This window comes from Notolepis coatsorum (assembly GCF_963971535.1).
Source record: "Notolepis coatsorum genome assembly, chromosome: 17".
Lineage (NCBI taxonomy): Eukaryota > Metazoa > Chordata > Actinopteri > Aulopiformes > Paralepididae > Notolepis > Notolepis coatsorum.
The window spans coordinates 39,803,869-39,829,862 of NC_140181.1; the positions used below are offsets into that span (position 1 = coordinate 39,803,869).

The window sequence follows — 25,994 nt, forward strand, 5'->3', positions numbered from 1 at the left end:
AGAATAGAATAGAATAGAAATACTTTTATTATCCCGTGGGAAATTTGACACTGCAAATCGCTCAACATTTAAACATTTAGACAGGACAGGTCACAAATTAGAATAATAACACAAATCAAATCAAGTTGCCTAGGATAAGAGTAGAGTAAAATAGGATAAAATGAAATGAAATAAAATATACAGAAATAAATACAGTAAGAATATACTGAGCATACTGAGCATGGGATAAACAATTTGGTCAATATATTTATAATTTAAATCTAACTAAATGAAATATGAAATATATATTCCAGTATTCACAGTGTCACAAGGTGCAGTATGCTTCAGGTAGTGTATTGTCCTCCTTGGGTTCCTATAAGTCCTAGATCAATGTCTGGCAGCCGTCGCTGCCCCCTGTTGTGGAGCCTGTCAGCCAAGTCTGTGTATAGTGGGTGGGTGGGGTTTTCCCTGATGGCCTGGAGCTTAGCGAGGCTCCTCCTCTCCGCCACCCTCGCTAGAGAGTCCAGCTCCACCCCAACCACGCTGCTGGCCTTCCTGCAGCTTATCCAGCCTGGTTGTGTCCACTGCTCTCAGTCCGCTGGATAGTTTGTGGTTTTTGGAACCCTTGCCCTATTTCTTACTTACTGTACCACTAATGATCGGTAGAGTCCTTTCTTGGGACAATCCACACTACTAGCATCCGGCTAGTTAGCCACAAACCAATCAACATCTGTACAGGCTGACTGAAATCTACTTTGTATGCACTGTGGAGTAGATTTAAGCTATCTCCAGTCAGCTTGTACAGACAGGATATTGAGCCCATTGACTTTGCATTGGTTTGTGGCTAACTAGACAAAGCTAGTATGTGGAACACCCTGCCATAAAGTGTTGAAAAGTCAAACTGTGGCAATGCAAACTGGAGGAATGAACCGTCAACATCCTGCTCAGGAAGTGGAATGGGGGAAGCTTCCTGTGAGCCCCCCCCCCCCCCTCTGAAGAATGTAGTCTATTATTTATACTTTCTATGAGTCGTCATCTTGTGGAAAGACTTCTCAACCACATTGGTAGAACAATTTCTGCGTGTAAACTTACGATAAAAATCTCTGCATCATTTTCGGAATACAATTTCAATAACATTTTTGTTCTAGACATTTGTTTAGACAGGCTTGTATACCCAAGCCTCATAACTTCGAACTGGCTGATTGCCAACAAGCGTGGGGAATAACGCAGACATGAAAATATACTATGACATGATTATGTGCAGTGGCGAATATTCATGGCAGCCAAGGGAAGCCAAGCTTCCCCAAAAAATATAAACAGTACAAAAATAAAAAATAAAAAATTTAAATAATTTTTTTTTATAGTTTACAATAATAAAAAAAAATCATTATTTTTCATCTCTGTGTTATAATAATTTTCTCCCTCCTGGAGAAATTAACCGAATGAGCGAAAATGTGCCCACTCTCTCTAACACTGTCACTGACTGAGACAGCCCATACTCACTGACTGACAGTCTGCCAGCCTGGTACCATTATTTTGATTGACATTTGGAGGCTTTTGGACGCCAGGCAGTTTTTTTTTTAATTCGTCCTATTGCTTAATTATTAGCCAATAAGATTCAAGCTGGGTTGGGCTTAGCGCCTAAGCCTTAACACGGCCCAGCTTGGTTCTAGGTTAGGTGGCATTTTTTCTAATTTGGCTTCTGGCCAATCAAATCACATTAAAAGCTAAACGTGACCAAACGTCTTCGCCTCGCGGGCACCTTTCGAATTCTCTAGTACTGTAGATAGGGTTGTAATCATGGAAGAAGGAGATATTAGGCGTGTTCGAGATTGGCTATGGCGGACGCAGATCTGCGCAGGTTTTACTACGGCCTCGCCAAGCGCGTTGCATGACGGTTAGAATGTTGTCCGACTTGCTCTGAAAATCTGACGAGACGAGGCACGGAAATCTCGTGGGAGCGAGCCACGCACAGCCTTCAGAGCGAGGCTCCACAGTACCTCTCACCCAACTGCTCCACGCAAATCCATGATGGGAAACGACTTGCTATCTCTGCGCAAAGCACCTATTGGCTCAGAAAAGTTGTCACCTGGTTGTCACCACCAGCCACGCCCACAAGAGGAAGTTATGAGACGTTTGATTGATTGATTGATTGATTGAAAACTTTATTAACCGATTGCAGAATGGGTACAATAATACAGTACGGGTCCCGTCTATCAGATATATTTATTATTATTATTATTGGATACAGGAGTTTGGGTACCAAGAGCTTCCTCAAATAAAGTTATCATCATATCATCATGATAAACTTCAAGCTGTCAGACACCAAATTATTTTTATCAGAGTAATGAATGCTGTCAGAGTTTATATCAAAATAACATATCAACCCCCCTGAACAAATGGTGATTGCTTCTTCAAGTCGATTCTACAGACGGACTGTTTCTATCATCGGAATTAAATAATTATAATGATAATAAATACGACAATTACGTTTTGCATTTATAGTCATGACTCAATGAGCAATCTGAGCATTACCGCTCTATGTACAGTACTCCTCTAAGCAATCTGGCTCTCAGTTAACCCAATCGCTAGATAGATTAACGAATTCCATATAAATCTATAGTTCATTAACGATGCAGCAGCTGAGCTGATACTGTATCCCACACACACACATACACACACGCGTCGTCTGTTTTGCCTCAATATATACTGTATATATAATTCTGTTTTGCCTCAATATACATATATATATATATTGATGCAAAACAGAATTATTCAGCAGTGTGTGTGTGTCTTGTGTTTGCGTGCTGCGGTGGCCAGGAGCGCGCAACAAGATGGTATACATTATGGTATATATGAATAGTATATTCCACTATAGCAGTATATGGTGTGCTGTACATTTTAATCGAATCAAATTTTGCACACGGCCATCGCATTATAATGAGCTGGACAGGTGTGTAATGTGTGTGTGGTAACGTGAACGTGTATCTGCCATGCGAGACTAGGCGAGAGGCTGTTGTCAAATCTGAAGTGTCCGACGTTCTGACTCCTCCCCCGGCTGCACTCGTCTACTCTCGTCTATTTTCGAGGTGAGCCAAAATCAATCTCGAACACGCCTATAGTCAACTAGCTGGCTTGCTAGCTAACATTATATAACGTTATGCGAGTCTTGTGAATGTATAAACAAACGGCATTGTTTGATTGATTGATTGAAAACTTTATTAACAACGCAATGAAGCATATAGCACTAGTTAGAGGGGAAATTCGGATTCCTCTCTCGGATTCATTCATTGAGCAGCAACTTATTTTTCGCCGGCGGGACCTTTACTGGGGACCAGCACAGCACACCACTGTGGATATTCTTCTGATTTAACAAATCTATCTGTCCAGGAGGACCACATTGGCCAGGGCCCTATTCCCAGTACCTGGTTCAACTAAGTCGATCAAAAGTCCCATTATCCAGATTAAATTAACCCGATGTTTGAATCCGGGATTTCCCTGTTCCTCGAACGCTGATTCAGTCTTGTTAATTCGAACCAGACTTGATACTCAGGATAAGTGCGCGCGGCCGCCTCACCTGAAAAGACAGAAGCCAGGTGTCGATCGCAGAAATCCTGATTTTCTAACCGCATTGATTGATTGATTGATTTAAAACTTTATTAACAGATTGCAGAATGGGTACAATACAGTATGGCTCAATAGCCTCGCCAACAAGTTAAATGCATAATCTATAGGCTAATTTTAAGTCCCTCATTACCCCAATCAATCAGATTATATTTATTTAAATGTGCTGCTGGCAGTATAGGCTTAATGGAATGAATAATCAAATGAGATCTTGCTAGCGAAAATAATTAGTTCAACTCTTTCAGAATAAGGATAAAAACAAGCCCAAATAGTATATCTAATTGATACAAATTATATTATGAGGATATCTGTACTGTATGTGCTTAGGTATTATGTACTATATAAGTACATGGTTCCCAAAGAGAGGCTTGGTGTCAGGATGGAGGTAGGTGAGTTCCAATTGTTGTAGGCAATCACAGAGACGGAGAAGGTATCCTCTTGAACATGTTCGACTTTAATAGTAAAGAACACAAAGAGTAATACTAGGATACTATGTCAAAGGCAAAGGAACGAGAGAATAGATAATGGAGCTTAGTGGTGGTCCAGAACTGGAACCGGCCGCATTATCTCCGAACGCCTATAGTGAAGACCTGACGAATGACAAGCAGAGGAAAGGAATGTTAAATAGCCACCAAATACCAACATTCCACACGCACCCCCGTGACAGCCAATCAGAAGCCAACCCCTAAGTGACAGCACTAAATGACAGGGAAAAACAAGTGACAGCAGTCAGGTGACAGATGACAGAGAAGGTGGGTGGTTCCCGACCGTAGTCAGGAACCAGAATCGTAACAGCTTGGAGGGAGGCTTGCAGTTACAGTACACTATCTGTTTCGGACATAATCCATACATGCATTGAATTGATTACCCTTTGGTTTATACCAGTGACACCTCATGTTCATCATCAGATAACAGTGCTTGAAAAGATAAATGCATTTTCTCAAATTCATTCATCAAAAACGTCAAAGGCTCACTCAATTTATCAAGTCACGTCACGTCATCAAATCCATCAAACAGCGCATCTCCTCATACATTTTAATCCCAGTTACAATATCACAATAACATGTGACACTGTCACAGTGACAGTGATACAATTAAACACTCCACAGATTCAGATTCCTCATAATTCATATCCACAATCCGCGCATAGACGCTTCATATGCTTGAATGAAACACAATCCTGGCGCTCCGTTAAGCAAATACACAGCGAAGAATATTAAACTAATCAGAGCCAAACGCCCGATAGGTTTCATTCATTAAAAATATCCCCGCGGTCGTCACCAAACCCCGGAGTGGCTAGATTCGCCTGTTCGAATCCAGCTCACAGCTCCGGGGTTGTCACCAGCTTGGCTGGCCGTTCACACTAATACAATTGGCAGTATTAGAGGGTGGGAGAAGCTGGCGGGGTGGGTCTGGGTCGTTGTAAACAGCGACTCCTACAGTTCGGTCGGGGCGCCTGCTAAGCGCGGATAGGACTTGAGTGGGATAGTGTGATCCTTCCACACGCTACGCCCGCTCAATGAGAATCCGCGCTGCCAGGTGAAAAGAAGCGGTTGATTGGCTGGACGTGTGTCGGAGGAAGCACGTGATAGCCTCCACTCTCCCAGACCGACTGTGGGGGTAAGTGCGCAGCGACCAGGAAGGGGATTGGGAATTGGCATAACGACTAACATTGGGATGGGAGAAAAATCGGAGGAAAATGGAGGGGGATTCACATTTGCAATGATCCGTTTAGTCCGTTATTAAATAACTGTGTGTCGCGAGCACCGTATCCGTATAACTATGACGTGCATTATTTAGGACAAAGTAAATTTAGTATCAGCATTTTAGGTCTATTATTTTACATTTCAAAAGCCCCCTCTAGGAAAACGAAGCACAAAAACATAATTCAGAATGGTATAATGGGATCTACACTGTGATAATTAGGAAGCGAGCTGGCATTTCTTTGTGAGGGTGTGGCCATGGTTCATCCAGCTAACTGAACTTAACCCTGCTCCGGAGCAGGTTCAAACATTCTGATCTGTTACCATAGCGACTTAGAAAATCCGACATTGGGGAACGGAAATGTCTGGCTTAAGTCAAGCTATGCTGAAAATTATCCGGCTAACTCAGTTAGCCAGGTACGGGGAATAAGCCTGCAATGCATAGGCTAGCTTGGTTGCTAACTAACGTTATCAGGCTAGCTTGGTTGCTAACTAATGTTATCAGGCTAGCTTGGTTGCTAACTAACGTTATCAGGCTAGCTTGGTTGCTAACTAACATTATCACCAGAGTGTAATACTGTGTTATTATTTGACTGGCCGCCGAGCCATACTGTACATGGTGACTGCTTGGTTTGACTGTATGAGCCATACTGTACATGGTGACTGCTTGGTTTGACTGGCCGCCAAGCGATACTGTACATGGTGACTGCTTGGTTTGACTGTACGAGCCATACTGTACATGGTGACTGCTTGGTTTGACTGGCCGCCGAGACATACTGTACATGGTGACTGCTTGGTTTGACTGTACGAGCCATACTGTACATGGTGACTGCTTGGTTTGACTGACCGCCGAGCCATACTGTAATAACTGTATACTGTTCCATGTCAGCAATATCTTGACAATCATATTCCTATTCCCATTAATAATCGCGGACTGTGGAGACACGTTGTGAGTGTGTTTGCTTACAGTCTCTGTATGCACTATGCAGTACACTACTGGCAAGTATTTCATATCTTAACCAACATTGCTGTTCATCGACTACAGCTCAGCATTCAATACCATAGTCCCCTCCAAACTCATAGCCAAGCTCAGGGACCTGGGCTTGAACTATGACCTCTGCCAGTGGGTCTTGGACTTCCTGACGGGCAGACCCCAGGTGGTAAGAGCCGGCAACTGCACCTCCTCATCCATCACGCTCAACATAGGGGCCCCCCAGCGCTGTGTTCTGAGCCCCCTCCTCTACTCCCTGTACACACATGACTGCGTGGCACAGCAGAACAACAACACAATCATCAAATTTGCTGATGACACAGTAGTGGTGGGCCTGATCTCTGCCAACGACGAGAGGGCCTACCTGGAAGAGGTAGAGAATCTGTCACAGTGGTGTCAGGAGAACTGCCTCTCCCTGAACGTCAGCAAAACAAAGAGATGATTGTGGACTTCAGGAGGTCGGGGGTCAGCATCGACGGGGCACCGGTTGAGAGAGTGAACAGTTTCAAGTACCTCGGAGCCCACATATCCGAGGACTTGACATGGACCACACACATTGACAGTGTTGTGAAGAAGGCACGACAACGCCTCTACTTCCTCAGGCGCCTAAGGAAGTTCCAAGTCAGTCAGAAGATCCTTAGGAACTTCTACTCATGTACAATAGAGAGCATCCTGACTGGCAACATCACCTCCTGGTTTGGGAATAGCACTGCACAAGACCGTAGCAGACTACAAAGAGTGACACGTTCAGCCGAACGCACAATTGGAGGGGGGCTTCCCACCCTCCAGAACATTTACAACAAGCGGTGCAGGGGGAAGGCTAAGAGAATCATCAAGGACTCCAGCCACCCGAACAACTGCCTCTTTGAACTGCTGCGGTCAGGCAAGCGATACCGGAGTCTTAAGGCGAGCACAGAAAGACTCAGAAGAAGCTTCTATCCCCAGGCCATCAGGCTGCTAAACAAACAATAAACACTATGCAACAACCATCAAATGCACACAGCACACACACCCACAGGCACACACTCACTTAAACAAACAACACACTGCAGCACCCACTCTCCACACTTCAGATCACACAAACACACTTTATATTTATTGATAAAGGATTTGCACTACAACTCGTACACCTACTGTAAATTGTACCTAAATTGCACCTCATCCCATTTCTGCCTTGCACTATATAGTATTGTATATTAGTACACTGCATAGTATTGTATATTATATGGTAACTCAGTTACGTCTATTCTGCATCGAACATTGCACATATGTCTATACTGAACACTGTGACCTCATTTTTTTACTTCTAATTTACATGCTATACTATGTTATTTTATTTCATACTTATCTTGTCTTGCACAGTCTCTGGAGCGTAACAGTAAGAAGCATTTTGTATAAAAGTATTCTGTACTTCTGTATGACAACTATTAAAGAAACTTGAAACTTGACACTTATAATGGGAGGGAGGAAGGAAAGAGGGGGAGAATGAGACATACTAGGAGACATACTAGGAGAGAGAGAGAGAGAGAGAGAGAGAGAGAGAGAGAGAGAGAGAGAGAGAGAGAGAGAGAGAGAGAGAGAGAGAGAGAGAGAGAGAGAGAGAAAGAGAATTCATCGTTCACCTTATGTAAACAAGACTAAAGTATTTAGGCCCATGGACTATGGTAACTATAGCTGTATCTATTGTTTACACTTGAAATGTGTATTTTTATTTAGTGTGCATTTTTACATAGTCACAATATTATTTGGCTTAAATATAACACAAATATAACATTTTTTTTGGCATCCTCTGTTATTTTACCCATGCGACGCCACTGCATATGTGCAGTTGTTATATCTGCCAGGCGGTGCAAACATTATATATGGATCCTTTGAATGAAACAAAAATGTAAACACTGACCTCGATGTTAGAAAAAGTAGCAGTGGTGACGTGAAATCATTGCTCCCATACAGGAGTGGTTAGGCAAAAAAAAAATCCGAGTATATCTGCTTAGAAAACGGAAATGTCTAATTCAATTATTTTGTATTTCTCCACGTGGTAAATACACAGGTCACAACATGTTTACAGGAACGTTTTGGAGTTGTATTTTGATTGTATTTGGAGTGTATTTTCGTGACTGTTTGGGAACTCGGGTAAATGTATGACCCACTTCCAGTGATGAAACTAAGCTAGGCTAACGGTCCAGGCGTTCCCTAAGCCTAATGCATGCATAGAGACAAAAAGGGTATGTATCTTCTTGTCTAACTCTAGGGAAGATGTTAAATAAGCAAATGTCCCCAAATGTTGGAGTGTTCCTTTAAGCAGACAAGTAGAAATGGATAAATGGCCAATGAAGATATACTACACAACACGTAATGTGATATGCATAATTGTTAGGATTAGCAAGAACAACAAGAAAAATATAAGTGAAGATGGATAGGAACAAATGTATGACCTTATGTATAATGACATGATTAGGCCACGGTGTCAGGTTCAGTAGCTAAGCCATGATAGACGTCAACATCCAAACAATTCTGCATATCAAACTGATTTAGGAAAGGGGCATTGAAATCTCATATTTAGCTTTGGCCACATTGTAGATAATGATAATGATAATGGTTGTTGCAATTCTGGTCATCCAATCTTGACACAACTTGAACTGCCTTGGTTGAATTGTTTTTGCAGAGCAATGAGGATGGAAACCGCTAGTGTCTGGGCTAGTGTCTGGTGAAAGAGCATCACTCTCAATGAAAGCCTGGGACTGCATCAAAGTGGTGGTGACTGACACACATCCTGGAGACACAGCAGCAGAATATATTAAACATATGTATACATGTGTCGTAAATTGAAGTCTTGTAGCTAACTTGTCGTGGTAATTCCTAAGGCATGGAGGTCTGGTTTTCAGAGCAAGAAGCAGGAAGCTGTAATACAGTTTCAATGGAGCAAATGGTCCGATGAAAAGATGATTTATTCAGCAGGCAAAGCAAACAGCAAGTTCATAGTACAGCAGAAAAAGGTCCATCCTCGACACAGCCTCGACTAGACTGAGTCCCCAGCAATAGTCAATCATGGTTCTTATATCTAAAATGTTGACCCCTATTTTCATAAAAATGAGCTGGTCTAAGTCACACGTATTACAAAGGTTCATTTGATAAACAGATTCTAACGGTCTTGTGAATCGGGGCTCCACTACAGATGGTAATTTGGCTTTAGTCTAGATTTTCTGTGTGTGTGTGTGTGTGTGTGTGTGTGTGTGTGTGTGTGTGTGTGTGTGTGTGTGTGTGTGTGTGTGTGTGTGTGTGTGTGTGTGTGTGTGTGTGTGTGTGTGTGTGTGTGTGTGTGTGTGTGTGTGTGTGTGTGTGTGTGTGTGTGTGTGTGTGTGTGTGTGTGTGTGTGTGTGTGTGTGTGTGTGTGTGTGTGTGTGTGAGAGAGTACGTGTGGGTAATTGCGCGTCAGTTTGGCTTCGTGGGTGTGTGTGCGTGTTTTAGTGAGTCTGGGGGGATTGTGTCCTCCTTCACATGGTGTGTGACAATTTAACAAAATAGTGTGTCTTCCTTAGGCTGGAGACAACTGTGTCTCAAATCCACATACCAATATTATTTATCTACTGTAGCTAGTTTTAATTTAATCTTAAATCAATGGCCCTATGTATCAAATGTGTTACATCACATGAGACACCATCCTCTCTACACCAACATGCACCACAATCCTCTCTATACCACCTACACCAACATGCAACACCCTCCTCTCTACACAACCTACACCATCATGCAACACCATCTTCTCTACACCACTTACACCAACATGCAACACCATCCTCTCTAGACCAGGGGTTCCCAAACTTTTCAGGCCGCGACCCAAAAATAATGGGGTCAGAGAGCCGCAACCCCCACTATTATAGGAGGGAACCCTTTTTTTTTTTTTTTTTTTTTTAATAAATGGAAATGTATGGTTGAAACATGCACACGTTCAAACGCACACACACTAATAAGCATTTGAGGCTTTTAACCAGGGCCGGACTGGGGAAATCATTCAGGCCAGGAAATATAGTGCAAAATATAGCCCCAGTCAGGCCACTTTTTAAGCAGGGGGTCTGGGGGTCCCCCACCAGGACATTTCTTGTTACAAAGACTTCATTTCCTGCATTCTGGTGCAGGCATTTTTTTATTTGTACCCTTTAAATGCCAGTGTTTGTGATGGCATCACAAATTATTGTTAAAAAACAGGCTAGCATGTATGATTAGCAACAACACTGATTTTGATGGATTTTCAGTTTTTTTGTAATGTCAGATTGAAAATAATACAATCTTTTATTCAACTTCAGCCCTGATCATAACACCACATATTAATTTGATAATTCTAACCCTTTAAATGCCAGTGTGTGTGATGGCATATATTTGCAATATATCAAATGCAAAGTAGATTTTTCTGGGGGGGATTATTACAGGCTAGCATGTGTCAATGATTAGCAACAACAGTTTTTTGTAAGGGTCACGCCTCCACCAATCACATGCGGCTCCTTTTGTGTGTGTGTGTGAGAGCAAGAGAGAGAGAGAGAGAGATAGTTCTCCAACTTGTGTGAGTTGCAGTGATCTCCTGGTTGTTCCCCACCTAGGTTATCTAACTATTGCGCTGCTGCCGCATTTCATTGTATACTTGTATGCCGTGACAAATAAAACTCTTGACTTGACTTGACTTGAACACTGTCCTGGCCTGCTTCTAAATTCAGTGGCCTGACTGCAAAAAAAAAAAAAAAAAAAAAAATTGGATTATTATTATAATTTTTTTGGAAATCATCTGGCGACCCCCCCGCGGCGACCCCGACTTTGGGAACCCCTGCTCTAGACCACCTGTCCTAGACCAACATGCGCCACTATCCTCTCTACATCACCTACACCAACATGCACCACCATCCTCTCTACACCACCTAGACCAACATGCACCACCATCCTCTCTACATCACCTACACCAACATGCGCCACCATCCTCTCTACACCACCTACACCAACATGCACCACCATCCTCTCTACACCACCTAGACCAACATGCACCACCATCCTCTCTACACCACCTACACCAACATGCACCACCATCCTCTCTACACCACCTACACCAACATGCACCACCATCCTCTCTACATCACCTACACCAACATGCAACACCATCCTCTCTACACCACCTAGACCAACATGCGCCACCATCCTCTCTACACCACCTAGACCAACATGCAACACCATCCTCTCTACATCACCTAGACCAACATGCGCCACCATCCTCTCTACACCACCTACACCAACATGCGCCACCATCCTCTCTACACCACCTACACCAACATGCAACACCATCCTCTCTACACCACCTACACCAACATGCAACACCATCCTCTCTACACCACCTACACCAACATGCAACACCATCCTCTCTACATCACCTACACCAACATGCATACCCACATGCCATACTACTTGTGTTCTGCTCCACACACCTGCCTACCTCTAGGGCAGGGGTTCTCAAACTTAATGTATAATTTCAATGTGTAATTAAGGAATATCAAAATAAAAGCACACGTTGTTGAACTTGATAAAAAAAAAGTATTATAGATTTTTTTCTTTTTACTTGCCAATGCGCACTGTGACCTACCCATGACCCCACTTTGGGTCCCAACCCATAGCTTGAGAACCGCTGCTCTAGGGCATGCCGCCTGGCGGACATTTGTGCTTTAATGAGCACACTGTTCTAGTTTCAAATGCAATTAAAAGTTAACTACACTGTGTAAGGACTTTTGGAAGGCATGCGCTTAATCCACCAAAGCACGCACGCACACACACACCACACACACACACACACACACACACACACACACACACACACACACACACACACACACACACACACACACACACACACACACACACACACACACACACACACACACACACACACACACACACACACACACAGAGACACATACACACAGGGAGAAAATTAGCAAGGTTCTACTGTCTTTCACATGTACAGTATCATATTGGGCATTTACTAGCTAGTAGAAAATAGCTGAAAATTCCAACATAAGCCAGTGGTAAAGCTAACACTATAGTCTCAACCTTCCCCAATGTGCACGCAGGAGAGTATATGTGTGCTCATGAAAGTAGACAGACTTGGACCTGCTGACTACTGGCTGACGTAAGTGTGTGTAATACTTGTTTCCCCTTTTGATGTTGTGACAAAATCCTGTGATGGTGATGGTGTCAGGTGAACATGCTGTAAAAGTAAATAACACAGAATGATTCTGTGATGAGTTCCACTTGGAATTCAGGAAACACCACGTTAGGTTCAATAGCAACATAAACTTTGCAAATCTGAGTATCTTAAGCCCCCGCCCCTGACTCAAGAGACACTAACAAACTGAACAAGCTGGTGAGGAAGGATAGCTCCGTGGTGGGAGTCGAACGGGTCAAACTAGAGGTGGCGGCAGAGAGGAGGACGAGGAAAAAGCTGGACGCTATACTGGAAAAACCCTCCAAACCCCTCTATGACGAGCTAGCCAAGATGAGGACCACATTCAACCATAGACGTAACCCCCCCCCCCCCCACACACACACACACACACACACACACACACACACACACACACACACACACACACACACACACACACACACACACACACACACACACACACACACACACACACACACACACACACACACACACACACACACACACACACACACACACACACACACACACACACACACACACACACACACACACACACACACTTAATCGCCTCAGCCAGTCCTTCATGCCAGTAGCCATCAGGCTTCACAACCGTGAGCATGGACTGCTGCCACTAGTAGGAGAACTAACGGCTAGAGAACTTGAACTGTTAGGACTGTCTGACTGTCTGTTAGGCACAGTGTGCTTCTACTATACTACTATATTATACTATGCCATGTATACTAAGTATTATTATAATTGATACTGTAGAAGAGACTGCCATTCTTAGAAATAGTTCATTTTACTATTTATATTATTATCTTTTTTTGTATTATACCTCCCCTCCCCTTCCCCTGCTGGATTTCCCCAAGGGGATTAATAAGAACACCTGACTTGAAACTGAACAGAGTGTGATATATCAGTGCAGTGGGGGCCTCACCCAGTTGAGATACGATTATCCCTGATATGATCTCATCCTTACACCCCTTCCAATCTACATCTTACAGTGCAATATACAATACCCTCAGAACTTTAAAAGTTTGTGGCTATCGGTCGTATATTTAGATTGTTGAAAATCACTGAGAGGTCCTGTTTGGCACACAGTCATGTCAACCTACCGGAGTTTGGAGTTGACTTACCAAACATCTCCGTCCGAGAAGCTCCACGAGGGCCTGGTTCTCCAGAGGGCTCAGTAGGATGCTCAGGTTGTTCTCAATCAGCTTGGACTTGGACGCTGGACTCATTTTTATTCTGTTTTTGTTTTGTCTCTTTGGGTGACACCCGAGGCATCACAGGAGCACTGAGACGTGTGAGACAGTTGATCGGGGACTTCCGTAATCCTCTAGAAGAGGATGCAGTGTGATGTGAGGGGGCAGGAAGTACAGCGCCGCAGATGGTTGTCTTGCACTCCACGCATGCTGTCAGTCATTCACTGTTTTCATGTCATGTTACCCCAAGTAAAAAGAAAAGAAAAAAAGGTACTGTACACTAAATTATATTTTCTGAAAGTATACTGTGTATACAAATTGAAAGCACTTAAATTGTAATTAATGTGCTAAAGGATGTACTTCGTTCCCTCCTAGCACTGTTTTTTTTTTTAATAATGTGCTAAATAAATAAACTAAACTTAAAAGGGAACTATCTTATAAATGGCCTTTTTCAGTGTTTAGCATTGTTTCCTAGCTATGTGGACTTATATTAATAGGATCTATGTCTCTAATTCTCATATTGGCACATTCTTCCAATTCTCCTCTCACAATATTCACCCTCACTGAACTGAGTCATCTGAAAACTTGCATATCTGTGATGTCAGAGATTTCTCAACTGCATAATAATATGGCAGTTGGTGTGGCAGTTGGCACCAGGCCACACAGTGGTTGGAGCCCAGCCTCAAAACGGCTTAAGATCTTGAGGTAGAAAAATGCTGTTTTTGAGTACTTGATTAGAAATACAAAACAATGATTAAAAAAAAAAAAAAAAAAACTTACAGAGGTGGTCCATGGACTCACAGGAATTGTGTAAAAGTGCCCAAATAGTGAAAGAAATAGTAAAATAGTTCCCCTTTAAATATATTGAAAATATGGTTGTTGGTGTATTTTTGGTTACATTTGGTCATCAAAATAGTACACTTTTGATAAGCTTACTGAATTACTGAATTTTGTACTAACTAGATTACACTTACATTATATAAATAAGTATCATACTGAACATGTGTTTTGACTTAGTACATGAAAGCAAATAAGAAGTACCAAAAATACATTGCAAGTATGATATACTGTACTCTCTAGTCAATTGACATGTATTGAGGGACGTGGTCTCAGTTTTGTTAGCAAGGCAGAATTAAAAACAAATTAGCCCATGATGAAGCAAGGGGGCGAAAACTTTTACAAAGTACATTTCTATGTTGTTTGAATTGTATACATTGACAGAAAGTTCTACAATTGAGTTTCCAATTTGATCAAATGGAGCATGTTGCATAGATATCCCTACCAAAAATGCATTTGGCAAAATGTAAAGTGGGGTTAGTATATATATATATTATATACCTATATATATATACATTTTTTCACTTTGAATTGTAAAGAAATAGAAAGAACAACAACAAAATAATAACAAAAAGCAATAACTTAGTAATACTGACAACCATTTCTTTATTGAAAATGGAATACCCTGGTAATGACAACCAAACATCACAAATGGCAACATGGTCTCATCATAAATCCTAAATAAAGTAGGCTACTAATCAACCACAGGAAAAATGGTACAAACTGTAATGTTATGTTATGTTATAGCAATAAGTATATCTACGTATTGTATCTGCAAAAGTCCAAATTCATGGGCGAGTGCTCTCAGAACTATTTACCTATGATTATAGTTAATTATTATTAACTTTATAATAGTTACATTTATAATTAACACATAAAGTTAGGGTTACATTTAGGGTTCCATCCCCAGCAAGGGAACTTAAAAGTTTCCTGAAAACGCTTACATTATTTGAATATGTAATACTTTGTTTATTTGTTGTTATTTGTAACTTATTTATATCAATAAATATAATATATTTATTGATATAAATAAGTTACAAATAACAACAAATAAACAAAGTATTACATATTCAAATAATGTAAGCGTTTTCAGGAAACTTTTAAGTTCCCTTGCTGGGGATGGAACCCTAAACAATACGTAAATATAACATACATTATGTACCTTTTTTCCTGTTGTCAATTAGTACTTTATTTACATATTTTAAGTGAGCATTGTCATCCACACGTAACAACAGACACATTGACTGCCTATCACATTGACAGTCTTGTTCAAGAGCTGCTCCATTGACTTCTACGTTTATTTTGTTACCTACACCTGCATCAAGTAGAATAGTATTGACAAAAAAAGTATTCAATAAAGACTTTGTCATGGCTTACATTAAAATACACTAATGGTCTTACATTAAATGAACACTGGGTGAACTTCTCTGTTCAGCATTTAAAAACTTGCTGGATGTCTGAATAGACAAGATTTTCATTTTTTTCAAACCCTATCAAATAACTTTCTCTGCAACCGGCTGTCACAAAAGCAGGAAACATAAACAAATTACATTATATATAAAACAGCTTGGTTCACAGTTGTATAAAATTAATGTAAAGCTTTGGTTTTTTGGTAGCACTTTTTTCTTTTTCTTCCAGTTTGCCACATACTGTCCTGCAGATTCAAAAACCACATTGATAGCTAAAAGAGCTTCTATGCTCTCATGCCACTGTGAACCTCCACTCAACCTCCACTCTTTGGCGCAACATACAGTAGCATTCGGTGGTTCAGGGGCTTCCATGGGGAAGCATGTTTCCCCGACTTCCTCAGATGTAAATTAAAGCCACACAACCCGAGAGCGATCTCCGTCGAGGGAACGTCGTCCTGGGGACGGATGGGGACGTCGCATGCAGTAGACGCATGGCTTGCTTCCATGGAAGAAAGAGTAGCATGTCCATTTTGATTTGGAATTGATGAGAAAGCGGTCTAAACCAAAGCCCATAGACAATGTGTGTCTCGCCTTTCAACAACTGTAGTTGGACTTTGGCTCCTCGTCCATCCGGAAAGGGGGGCCCAGGGGGGTTGTGCTTTTGCTGTTCGACTTTTGGACCCCCTGAAATGTTGCTGGGCATACTTTTAATGGCCACCTCCGCTTCGCTTCTCGCCACTCATCCAGTCGATCCCAATGAACGTCAGGCTCATGGACATGAAGATGAAGCCCATAGCGCAGAAACAAGCAGCCTGTAAACCAAGCAAGGAAAAGATACATACAGTCACAATTACATCACTAGACCTACTGTGATCCCAGCTTCAATACGCAATATTGTAATCTTTGGTTGTTCTGGCAATAATTGATCATTGCTGGTTGTGTTTTTGCACTGTATTTGACTTGCTTTCCATCTTTAAAATGCATGCTAACTACTCAGTTATTCTTCTATTAATTCCAAACAGACTGCTGTTGCTGCTGGTGATGTAAAACACATCACTTCCTGTGTGCCAGATGATTTTCCCGAGAATGTCCTACCAGACACCGGTGTTTAGAACAGCCAAGTACAGCAAATGTAAAAGCAAAGCATTCATGAACTAGTTATAGGTAGAATCACTACTGTGTGATATTATAATGGAGAGTGGTGTCACGTTTTAGACTCGGAAACGTGAAAGTCGTAATAAGATATTTAAAGATAAAAGAGATGAAACACTTTTGACGGTATTTATTATAAAAAGTGAATAAGCAAGGTATTATAAAAAGTGAATAAGAAGTGAATAAGCAAGGTACAATTGAAATCAAGTTGGTACAACCGGCCGGTCGTGTATAAAAGAAAATGCAGTCAAGTCATTGTCCCGTCAGTCCAGTCCGTCCGTCCAGACAGTGTAGCAGTGTCCAGTGGAAGTCAAAGCAGAGAAGTCCCTCCTTCCCTGTGAGGGTGTTTTTTATTAGCTGCCCCAATAGTCCAGTGTGTATGTGGTCTCTGTCCTGAGTGCATGCCCGTGTCTTGTGTATTGGTCAGCCTGTATGTCTGCCGTGCATGAGTGCGTGGTATGCACATTTACGTGCACATATGTGCGTGTGTGTGTCTGTATGTCTTTATTGATAACGATCTGTGATTGATGGAGAGTATGGTATTTGACCAGTACCTGACCGGGATTTTTATAATCCTTTGGGCGGTCGTATATTAGTGACTTGTGGCATTTTGTGACAATGAGTTGGATTATTTGATCTGGGCTAAGGTTCTAATGGACTTAAGTGGATACACTGATTGTGATCTGGTCTGGAGGTTAGCCAGATGCGGCAGTGTCCAGCGTGAAATCAATCTGTATGTGTGTGTGGAGTGAGAGAGCGAGAGTGAGGGGGGAGGGATGTGCTGTGTAGAGGAATGTAGGCCTATCTATGTGTCTCCTGCAGTGTTATGGAGAATTGCTACGTGGCCTATGTGCTGTGTCTTAATTTAGTAAGTATTTATCAGTAGACATTTACTTATATAAAATGTTCAGGATAATTACTATAGATTATTACTAGATAATTACTTTAGACCCTGTGGCTATAAAATCTCATTTGGGTTGCATAGCCAATAGTGATAGACGTTTATCATGCTGTATGTGGCTTCATGGCGATTCATAGCTTAAAACTCTGGGAGAGGTGTTTTTGGCCAACAGCTAGGCTAACTGGTCCATATCCGCTTCCATTCATTTGTGCTAAGCTAGGCTAGCTTGCAGCCGGATAGCTTTCTACTGAACGCACAGAGAGGAAACTGGTATCTATCTTATTTTCTGACTCTGGAGAAGACGGCAAGCGCATTTCCCATAATGTTGGCATGTTACTTTAACCTGTTAAAGAAGCTCCACTTCTACAAGGTCAATTAGCATGTTCTTGGTATCTAGGAACATCTATGGACCTCAGGGAATGTATTCCCAGTGACAGAAATATTGTCTGTTACTATGCTTGAGTAAATTGTGATGAAACAGGAGAATATAAATGAAAATTTTTCTTTGCATCTTTGACGGTGAATAACACCATGCTAACATTGAGGTCGGAGGAATTTCGCTCACTGAGCTCATTCAGCACCTTCTTGAGATCAGGTGTACAAAAGATCTAAGCAAATTAATAAAGGGAAGATGAACCTCTTAAACCCGGAGCCTATTTTCTGAAAATCTGCCTAAAATACATACCTAAGTAAATGGAATATTGCTCCACTTCTACAAGGTCTATTTGCATATTCTTGGTGTCTAGGGACATCTATGGACCTTAGTGAATGTATTCCTAGTGTCAGAAATATTGTGTCTATTACTAGGCTTGCTTAAATTGTGATGAAACAAAGGAGAATATGAATTATGATTTTGCTTTGCATCTTTGACAGTGAATAACACCATGCAAAAAATTGCCAGACATGTAAAACTGCCACTGATCTCGTTCAGTACCTTCTTGAGATCATGTGTACAAAGAAATCGAAGGGAATTAATAAAGGGAAGATGATTAAACAAAAGGTTTTGTAGATACAGTACTGAATTCTCCCATCCGGACCAATGCAATTTGAAATATTATTATAGAATATAGAATAGCAGGCTTATAAATGACCTTATTATAGCCAATTTGCACATTTATGGATTGTGCCAACTCTTATATTTCAAATGCCCGAGTTCAATTTGGATTTAGTATCACCAGGTGTGCATAAGAACAGATAATGAAATCTACTGTATGTACAGTAGCTTTTAAATTTTTGCGAGGGTGGCACCATTTTGAAACTAATTTAAAATATAATTGTTGCTACGTGCTAAAAAATAGGGAAGAGAAACTAACTGTGCTTCAATATATACCAATAACGTTAAGTTTTGTGGTTTATTATCCAGAGTAATAAGAGATATTAAAAAAAATTTATACAGAAGTAATTAGCTTGAAACCCCATAGAGGCCTTTGGGAAGTGTCGTTCGGAAAAATTCCAATGCTCATCGAAAGCTGTCGGTGTCCTCTTCAGAATGCCCGCAAAAAACTACAATTCCCAATGTTAAAATCTTCCAAAATGGTCGACTTTCGCGAACTAAACAACACCAAAACTAAAACGAAAATCTATCTAATAACACTTTACTATTGGTAAACTAACGTATTGATGATAATATACATAACTGCTGTTGTGACATGGTTATGATGTTTATACTTGAATACGTTTGAAAAATAAAACAATACTTTTGTCAGACAGTCTAGATTGATTTATGACGTGATGTCGTTTGCGGTCCGCCGATGGACCGCACGGGTGGAAGAGGTTAAAGGGGAACTATCTTATAAATGGCCTTTTTGAGTGTTTAGCATTGTTTCCTAGCTATGTGAACTTATATTAATATGATCTATGTCTCAAAATTCTCATATTGGCGCATTCTTCCAATTCTCCTCTCACAATATTCACCCTCACTGAACTGAGTCGTTTGAAAATGTGCCTATATGTGATGTCATATAGTCACTGCTGCATGTTAATGTTGGGACGCTCCGCAGTGGTTTAGGTGGCACCTGCAGCCCAGGCTCAAAACAGCTCGAAATCTTGAGGTAGAAAAATGCTGTTTTTGAGGACTTGATTAGAAATACAAAACAATGAATAAAAAAAATATATATATTACAGAGGTGTTCCATAGACTCACAGGAATTGTGTAAAAGTGCCCAAATAGTGAAATAAATAGTAAAATAGTTCCCCTTTAAACAGAAGGATTTGTAGATACAGTACTGAATTCTAATCCATTTGAATATATAATATACTGTAGAATATTAGGCCTATAAATTACCTTATTATGGCCAAGTCATACATCTATGGATAGGGCCAAATCTCCTCTTTCCAATGGCAGTGTTAAATCTGAATTTAGTCATTTCCTCGCGTTTTTCCGATGCAATTGTAGACACGTGAATATGTCCAACCGTAATTCAATGTGTCTAACTCTAATTCCTTGTATTCTACTGTGTTCATGATAACGTTGTGTAACTCACTGACCCCTCTTGATTCTCCATATCCTAATATTGACATTTAGTAGTGGGACATAGCGCTGGACTGTCGCCAGGGGGAGCTGGTGTGCGACGTTGGGCTGGTGACAGCAGGTGAGGAAGAGGCTGGCTGAAGGAGGAGCTCATACCGCGAGACGACTTCTTCATCGTTTTCCAGCAAAGCGAGCGGATGTGTGGACCGAGAGCTCCTGATAATAAAGACACGCGAAATACGAGTCCTGCCATGGGGTGGGATAGTAACGTCGTATGCAAAAGTTTAGCTTCCCAGTATAGTGCTTAGGGTACGTTTGAACCAAGAAGAAGACGTTCGACTGCTGGACTGTACTGTCGATATGCCACACACTGCGTTTAAGAATGTACAGTATAGTCGAAAGACTAGGGGGTCGCACTGACCACAGCTTAGCTTCAAGTATAGGACTAGTAACCTGGTTAGCTCCACGCGTCGCCACGCCGTTTCCAGCCCTCGAAGCAGACGCCGCCGCCCGACGGCACGGGGCTCTACTCGCCTGCAGCCTGCACCTGTTTACCACCAGCCCAGCCAGCTCTCCTGTGTATCACGCGGGGCCGTTTGACGGCCAACCCACGCCCCAAACATTCGTTGTGGGGACGGAACAGCACTCGGTTGGTACACTCAAACCAGGTACTGTTAGCGCTCCAAGTGCTCTGGAACATTATCGGCGAACATTCCCCTTTTCGAGAGCATGCCCTCTAAGGGCGAAGAGAATAAACACTTTGAGCGGACACCTGCACCAGTGACTAGGGGCGCCCCAACGTTTGTTGTTTTAGGTAATGCCGGCTTAGATAGGCTTTTTGTTTCAACTGTGGGCCCACTTAATTTTCTGGTTACATGTGTTGTGTGATTAAGTTGTGCAGACAGCACCAAGGTATATTGATAATTTTTCCCATTGAATAGCTTGCGGAGCTCGCCATTACCCTCTCTCTCCCTACGGGTGAATGAAAAGAATATTAACTCTTACGGGGACCTGTTTCATTACCATGGAGTGTATGATCCAAGTGCCATGCATTGTGCCGTGTATTGAATGCATGCCCGCTTTATATAAAAGGAGAGGCGTAGAACTGGGATTATTGTGTGTGTGTCAATTACTGTGAATGTGTATTACTGCTTAACCCCTTCTTCCCTACGGTCTATGTGCAATTGGGGCAGGTGCTCTGTACAGGTCTTCACCAGTCAACAAGGAAAGGTACTGCTTTGGGGAGAAATTATATTATTTACCATCGCTGCCACTGGGTGTGAGAGGGTGTGGGACGTATTAAGGGAAGTGCGGGTGTTTGAGGAAATACTACGGTCGCCCGGGAGGGCAGGAAGGACCAGTGTAGAACCCCTAGGTTAGTAAACCCTAGGCCCCATCCATCCCTCTGCTGAATCCCAATTCTAATACTCTTACACTACAGTCGGGGGCTCAGCCGGACCCAGATCTGCTGTGCTCCCACTACCTGGTGACAGTTCATATCCACGCTCATAAAGTAGGGATAATCCACCCTTCTACATTTGGCGTCACGAACAGGATCAACATCCTAACCTACTTCCTTGACTTGACCGGTAGGACTTGACTTGTCAGAGGAACAGACCCGCGCAGCGCAGGAAATGGCGGCGAAGTATGAGGCGCTTCAGGAGGAGTGCAAGGCCCAGGCGGCGCTACTGGAGCGACAAACAGAAGCGATGAGGGACTTGACCACACAGGTGGAGGCTCTGAAGGCCCGATACCACGACCTGGCAGGCCACCTGGACCGACAGACGGTGCTCATGGAGCAGACCCGGAATGACCAGAGAGAAACCCTCTCCTTGGCCAAGGCCATCCTCGAGAGAAGCACCAGCGCCCCTCAAGCGACCCCCTCGACTGTGTATGTCCAACGGGACCGAAAGTGCAGCGAGTTCGGGGGGGGGAAAGAGAGGGGAGAGCTGTCGGTCGAGGATTGGATCCGTGCGATGAAGTCTCACTTCCGGGCTAGCAAAGTGCCAGCCGAAGACCAGGTGGAGGTATTACAACTACACCTGAAAGGCGAGGCTAAGCAGACGGTGAGATTCATGATGGAAGAGGCCTTCCCGGACCCGGACGCCCTGTTCCAGGTGCTAGAAGTGACCTACGGAGACAAAGCCCCTGTCAGTGTCCGTCTGGGGGAGTTTTATGACCGCAAACAAGCAGCCGGTGAGACCGTGAGGCAATTTGCGTACGATCTACAAGAGATGATTCGGCATCTACAGAGGCGGGCGCCCACACAGGTCCCAGACACCGGCACCTTACTACAGGAGCAGTTTGTCCTAGGCCTGAGAGATGACGCGCTGCGACGAGAGATGAAAAGATGTTCAAGGGAGAAAGGGACGCTGACGTTCCTCGAATTAATGCTGGCAGCGATTGACTGGTCCGAAGAGGAGGAGGCCCTGTCCACCGCTAAGAGTTCCGCCCGGGGCACGATACACGCCGCCGTCGCGGAGGGACGCAAACCCCCTCTTAGCGTGTCCGCACTACAGGAATCCATCCGACAGCTGGTCGCAGGCCAAGAACAGTTCCTCCGGTCCCTGCAGCGAGAGCGGGACGTGCCCCAAAGAAGCTTCGCCGGAAGCCGACTGAGGGGAGACGTGCCCTCTACCCCGCGTAGACTACCCCACCGGAGCGAGGACGGGAGACTGATCTGTTACGCCTGTCAACAGCCCGGGCATATCAGTCGCGAGTGCCCATGCGGATACAGGGCGCCACCCACACAGCAGCCGGTGGGTCGTCCGACCTGGCGACCACCGGACGAAGGGCTGAGGATGGAGGTGTGATGGCGTGCCGTATGATTGGCGCCAAGTGCGGCCGGCCCGACGGACTCGCTGGTGCCCTGTCGCGCATCCCGATGAGACCAGGTCCAGAGGTTGTGCACACGGAAAAAGAGGGCTTCCTGGTGATCCCGGCAGAAGAAGTTCGTGCTCGCTTGAGCTGGGCTGCGCGTGGTCTGCCGGTCTCTGTCCGTGCTCGCCGGAGCCCCGAGGAGCGGACCGATCCGTCGGGGGTTCCAGTGGTTGGCGCAAGGCAGATAGCGGTCCAGAAGGGAGACAGCGGATATAGCTGGGACGAGTTACGGCAACTCCAAGTGGAAGACCCGGAGGTGGGGCCCGTACGAGAGGCGGTGATGAAGGGGATCTGCCCCACCAGAGTGCAACTGCAAGAGGCGAGCCCGCTCCTGCGTAAGTTCTACGGGCAGTGGGAACGGTTCCGTCTGCAGAATGAGGTGCTATTCAGGCGAGTTAGTGACCCTCGAGATGGAGAGGAGATACTACAGTTGGTGGTGCCGGAGACGCTGCGGCGACACATCTACGAGACTCAACATGACCATCTGGGACATTTTGGCAAACGCGGGACACTAGGGTTAATGGGGCGGGGCTATTACTGGACAGGGATGGCGGCCGAGGTGAATGGCTGGATGCAACAGTGTAAACGGTGTGCCCCGGCTCGAGACGTGTTTCCCGAAGGTTCGGGCCCCAGGACATGCACCAACGGGACTGCCCGAGGCGGGAGGAAGCGCGCGCGGGTTCCCCGGAGGACGCATTAACATTCACAGAGCTCTTCCGAGTCTGATGATTCCCACCTTGGTTACTCCACCCCTCCTACCTCCCCTCGTGTTGCTACCGGGGTCCTGCACCGGGCAAGGGGGGACGGCGTAGACGGAGGGGAGGAGGCCGATTCAGGCGAACGGCCTGTAGTCCAGGAGAACGAGGCCGCTGCCGACAACCTGTCGGTGGGAACGGACGATTCAGACACGGGGTCTGAAAGGGGGGGGGTCGGACCACTCCGGCCACAGAGGAGTACTAGAGGTCGGTTACCTGCCAGGTATCGTCACGATTATGTACTCAAGAGTGTGTTCTGTGAACAGTGTTTGCAAATTGTGAAAAGTTGTGCGAAGTTGTTGGTCTAAGGACTGTGTGCATGTATGCATTGTCTAATTGTGTAACTCCACTAAACAGGAGGTTGTGTAACTTGCATTGGGACTTGGCAAGTTTAAAGTAGGGGGATATGTAGACACGTGAATATGTCCAACCGTAATTCAATGTGTCTAACTCTAATTCCTTGTACTCTACTGTGTTCATGATAACGTTGTGTAACTCGCTGACCCCTCTTGATTCTCCATATCCTAATATTGACATTTAGTAGTGGGACATAGTGCTGGACTGTCGCCAGGGGGAGCTGGTGCGACGTTGGGCTGGTGACAGCAGGTGAGGAAGAGGCTGGCTGAAGGAGGAGCTCATACAGTGAGACGACCTCTTCATCATTTTCCAGCAAAGCAAGCGGACGTGTGGACCGAGAGCTCCTGATAATAAAGACACGCGAAATACGAGTCCTGCCACGGGGTGGGATAGTAACGTCGTATGCGAAAGTTTAGCTTCCCAGTATAGTGCTTAGGGTACGTTTGAACCAAGAAGAAGACGTTCGACTGCCGGACTGTACTGTCAATATGCCACGTGCTGCGTTTAGGAATGTATAGGCCAAAGACTGAAAATATACACTTTGACTGCTGTTTTGATAGGGTTATGGTCTTTACTCTTGGCTACATTTGGCGAACAGCAGGGTCAACCAATTGGGGGACACTAGGGCTTAGAGTTTGATCTGTAGATGTAAAAAAAGGTAGTTTCTGGGGCGGCTACGTGGCGTAGTGGGCAAGGCGCTCGCCACGAAATCTGGAGACGCTGGGCTTGCCTGTTCGAGCCCAGCGCTCCACATTTGCTTTCAGTTTAGCTGGTCGTCCGTACTAATACACATTGGCCGTATTAGGGGGTGGGAAACTGATGGGTGGGGATCGGGCGTTGTGGACAGCGACTCCTACAGGTCGGTTGGTGCGCCTGCGCAGTAGAATCAGGAAGTGTCGGGGGCAGCGTGAGCCTCCCACGCGTTACTCCTCGCCACTGAGAGATCGAGCTGCGCAGGTGAAAAGATGCGACTGCTGTTACCTCAAGTACCGGAGGGCACTTGTGCTATGTATGACTTAGTCCACATTGCAGCCGGCTTGTGGGAGGCAAGAAACAGCGTCCGTGACAGGGGAGGGTTGAATTGGATGATACGAAATTGGGATGGGAGAAAATATAGAAAATGGGAGAAAAAGTGTATCAAAAAAAAATGTAGTTTCTTAACCCGTTGCTAATTTTATTTTAACTTGAATTTGGGGGGACTTTAATTTGAACATTCACCAAAAGATTCAAGGTGGATTGCTGAGGACCAATGTGAAGAACGTTTTATGATGGAATATTTCAACACACACACCTCCTGCAGTCTTTAGATATAAAAAGATCAAATTGTTTCATAGGTAGGTAACATTTTACCATATATACACTCTGTGGCCAGTCTAACTAGGTACACACGCCACTCTAGTCCCTAACCATATGTGAGTCGTTTTGCCTTATTTAACATTCCTTTTTGCCTGTCTGTCTGCCTGCTTAATATAGCAAACCACAGCAAGAAAAAGACTCTGTCCCACTGACTGTGGGACTGATCCATTTTG

At 43.9% G+C, this 25,994-nt stretch overlaps 2 protein-coding genes across 2 annotated transcripts in view; both read right to left on the reverse strand.

Annotated features, from left to right (window-relative positions):
* The window catches only part of wasb (WASP actin nucleation promoting factor b), a 63,499-nt gene extending 49,749 nt beyond the window's left edge, over window positions 1–13,750 (reverse strand). Inside the window, exon 1 of the mRNA XM_084332899.1 lies at window positions 13,636–13,750. Coding sequence (XP_084189025.1) covers window positions 13,636–13,740 — 105 coding nt within the window. The 5' untranslated portion in view covers window positions 13,741–13,750. The remainder of the gene's footprint in view (window positions 1–13,635) is intronic.
* A 1,878-nt stretch (window positions 13,751–15,628) lies between these two features.
* The window catches only part of slc38a5b (solute carrier family 38 member 5b), a 50,195-nt gene continuing 39,829 nt past the window's right edge, over window positions 15,629–25,994 (reverse strand). The window contains exon 15 of the mRNA XM_084333205.1: window positions 15,629–16,762. Within this exon, the coding sequence (XP_084189331.1) occupies window positions 16,658–16,762 (105 nt within the window). The 3' untranslated portion in view covers window positions 15,629–16,657. The remainder of the gene's footprint in view (window positions 16,763–25,994) is intronic.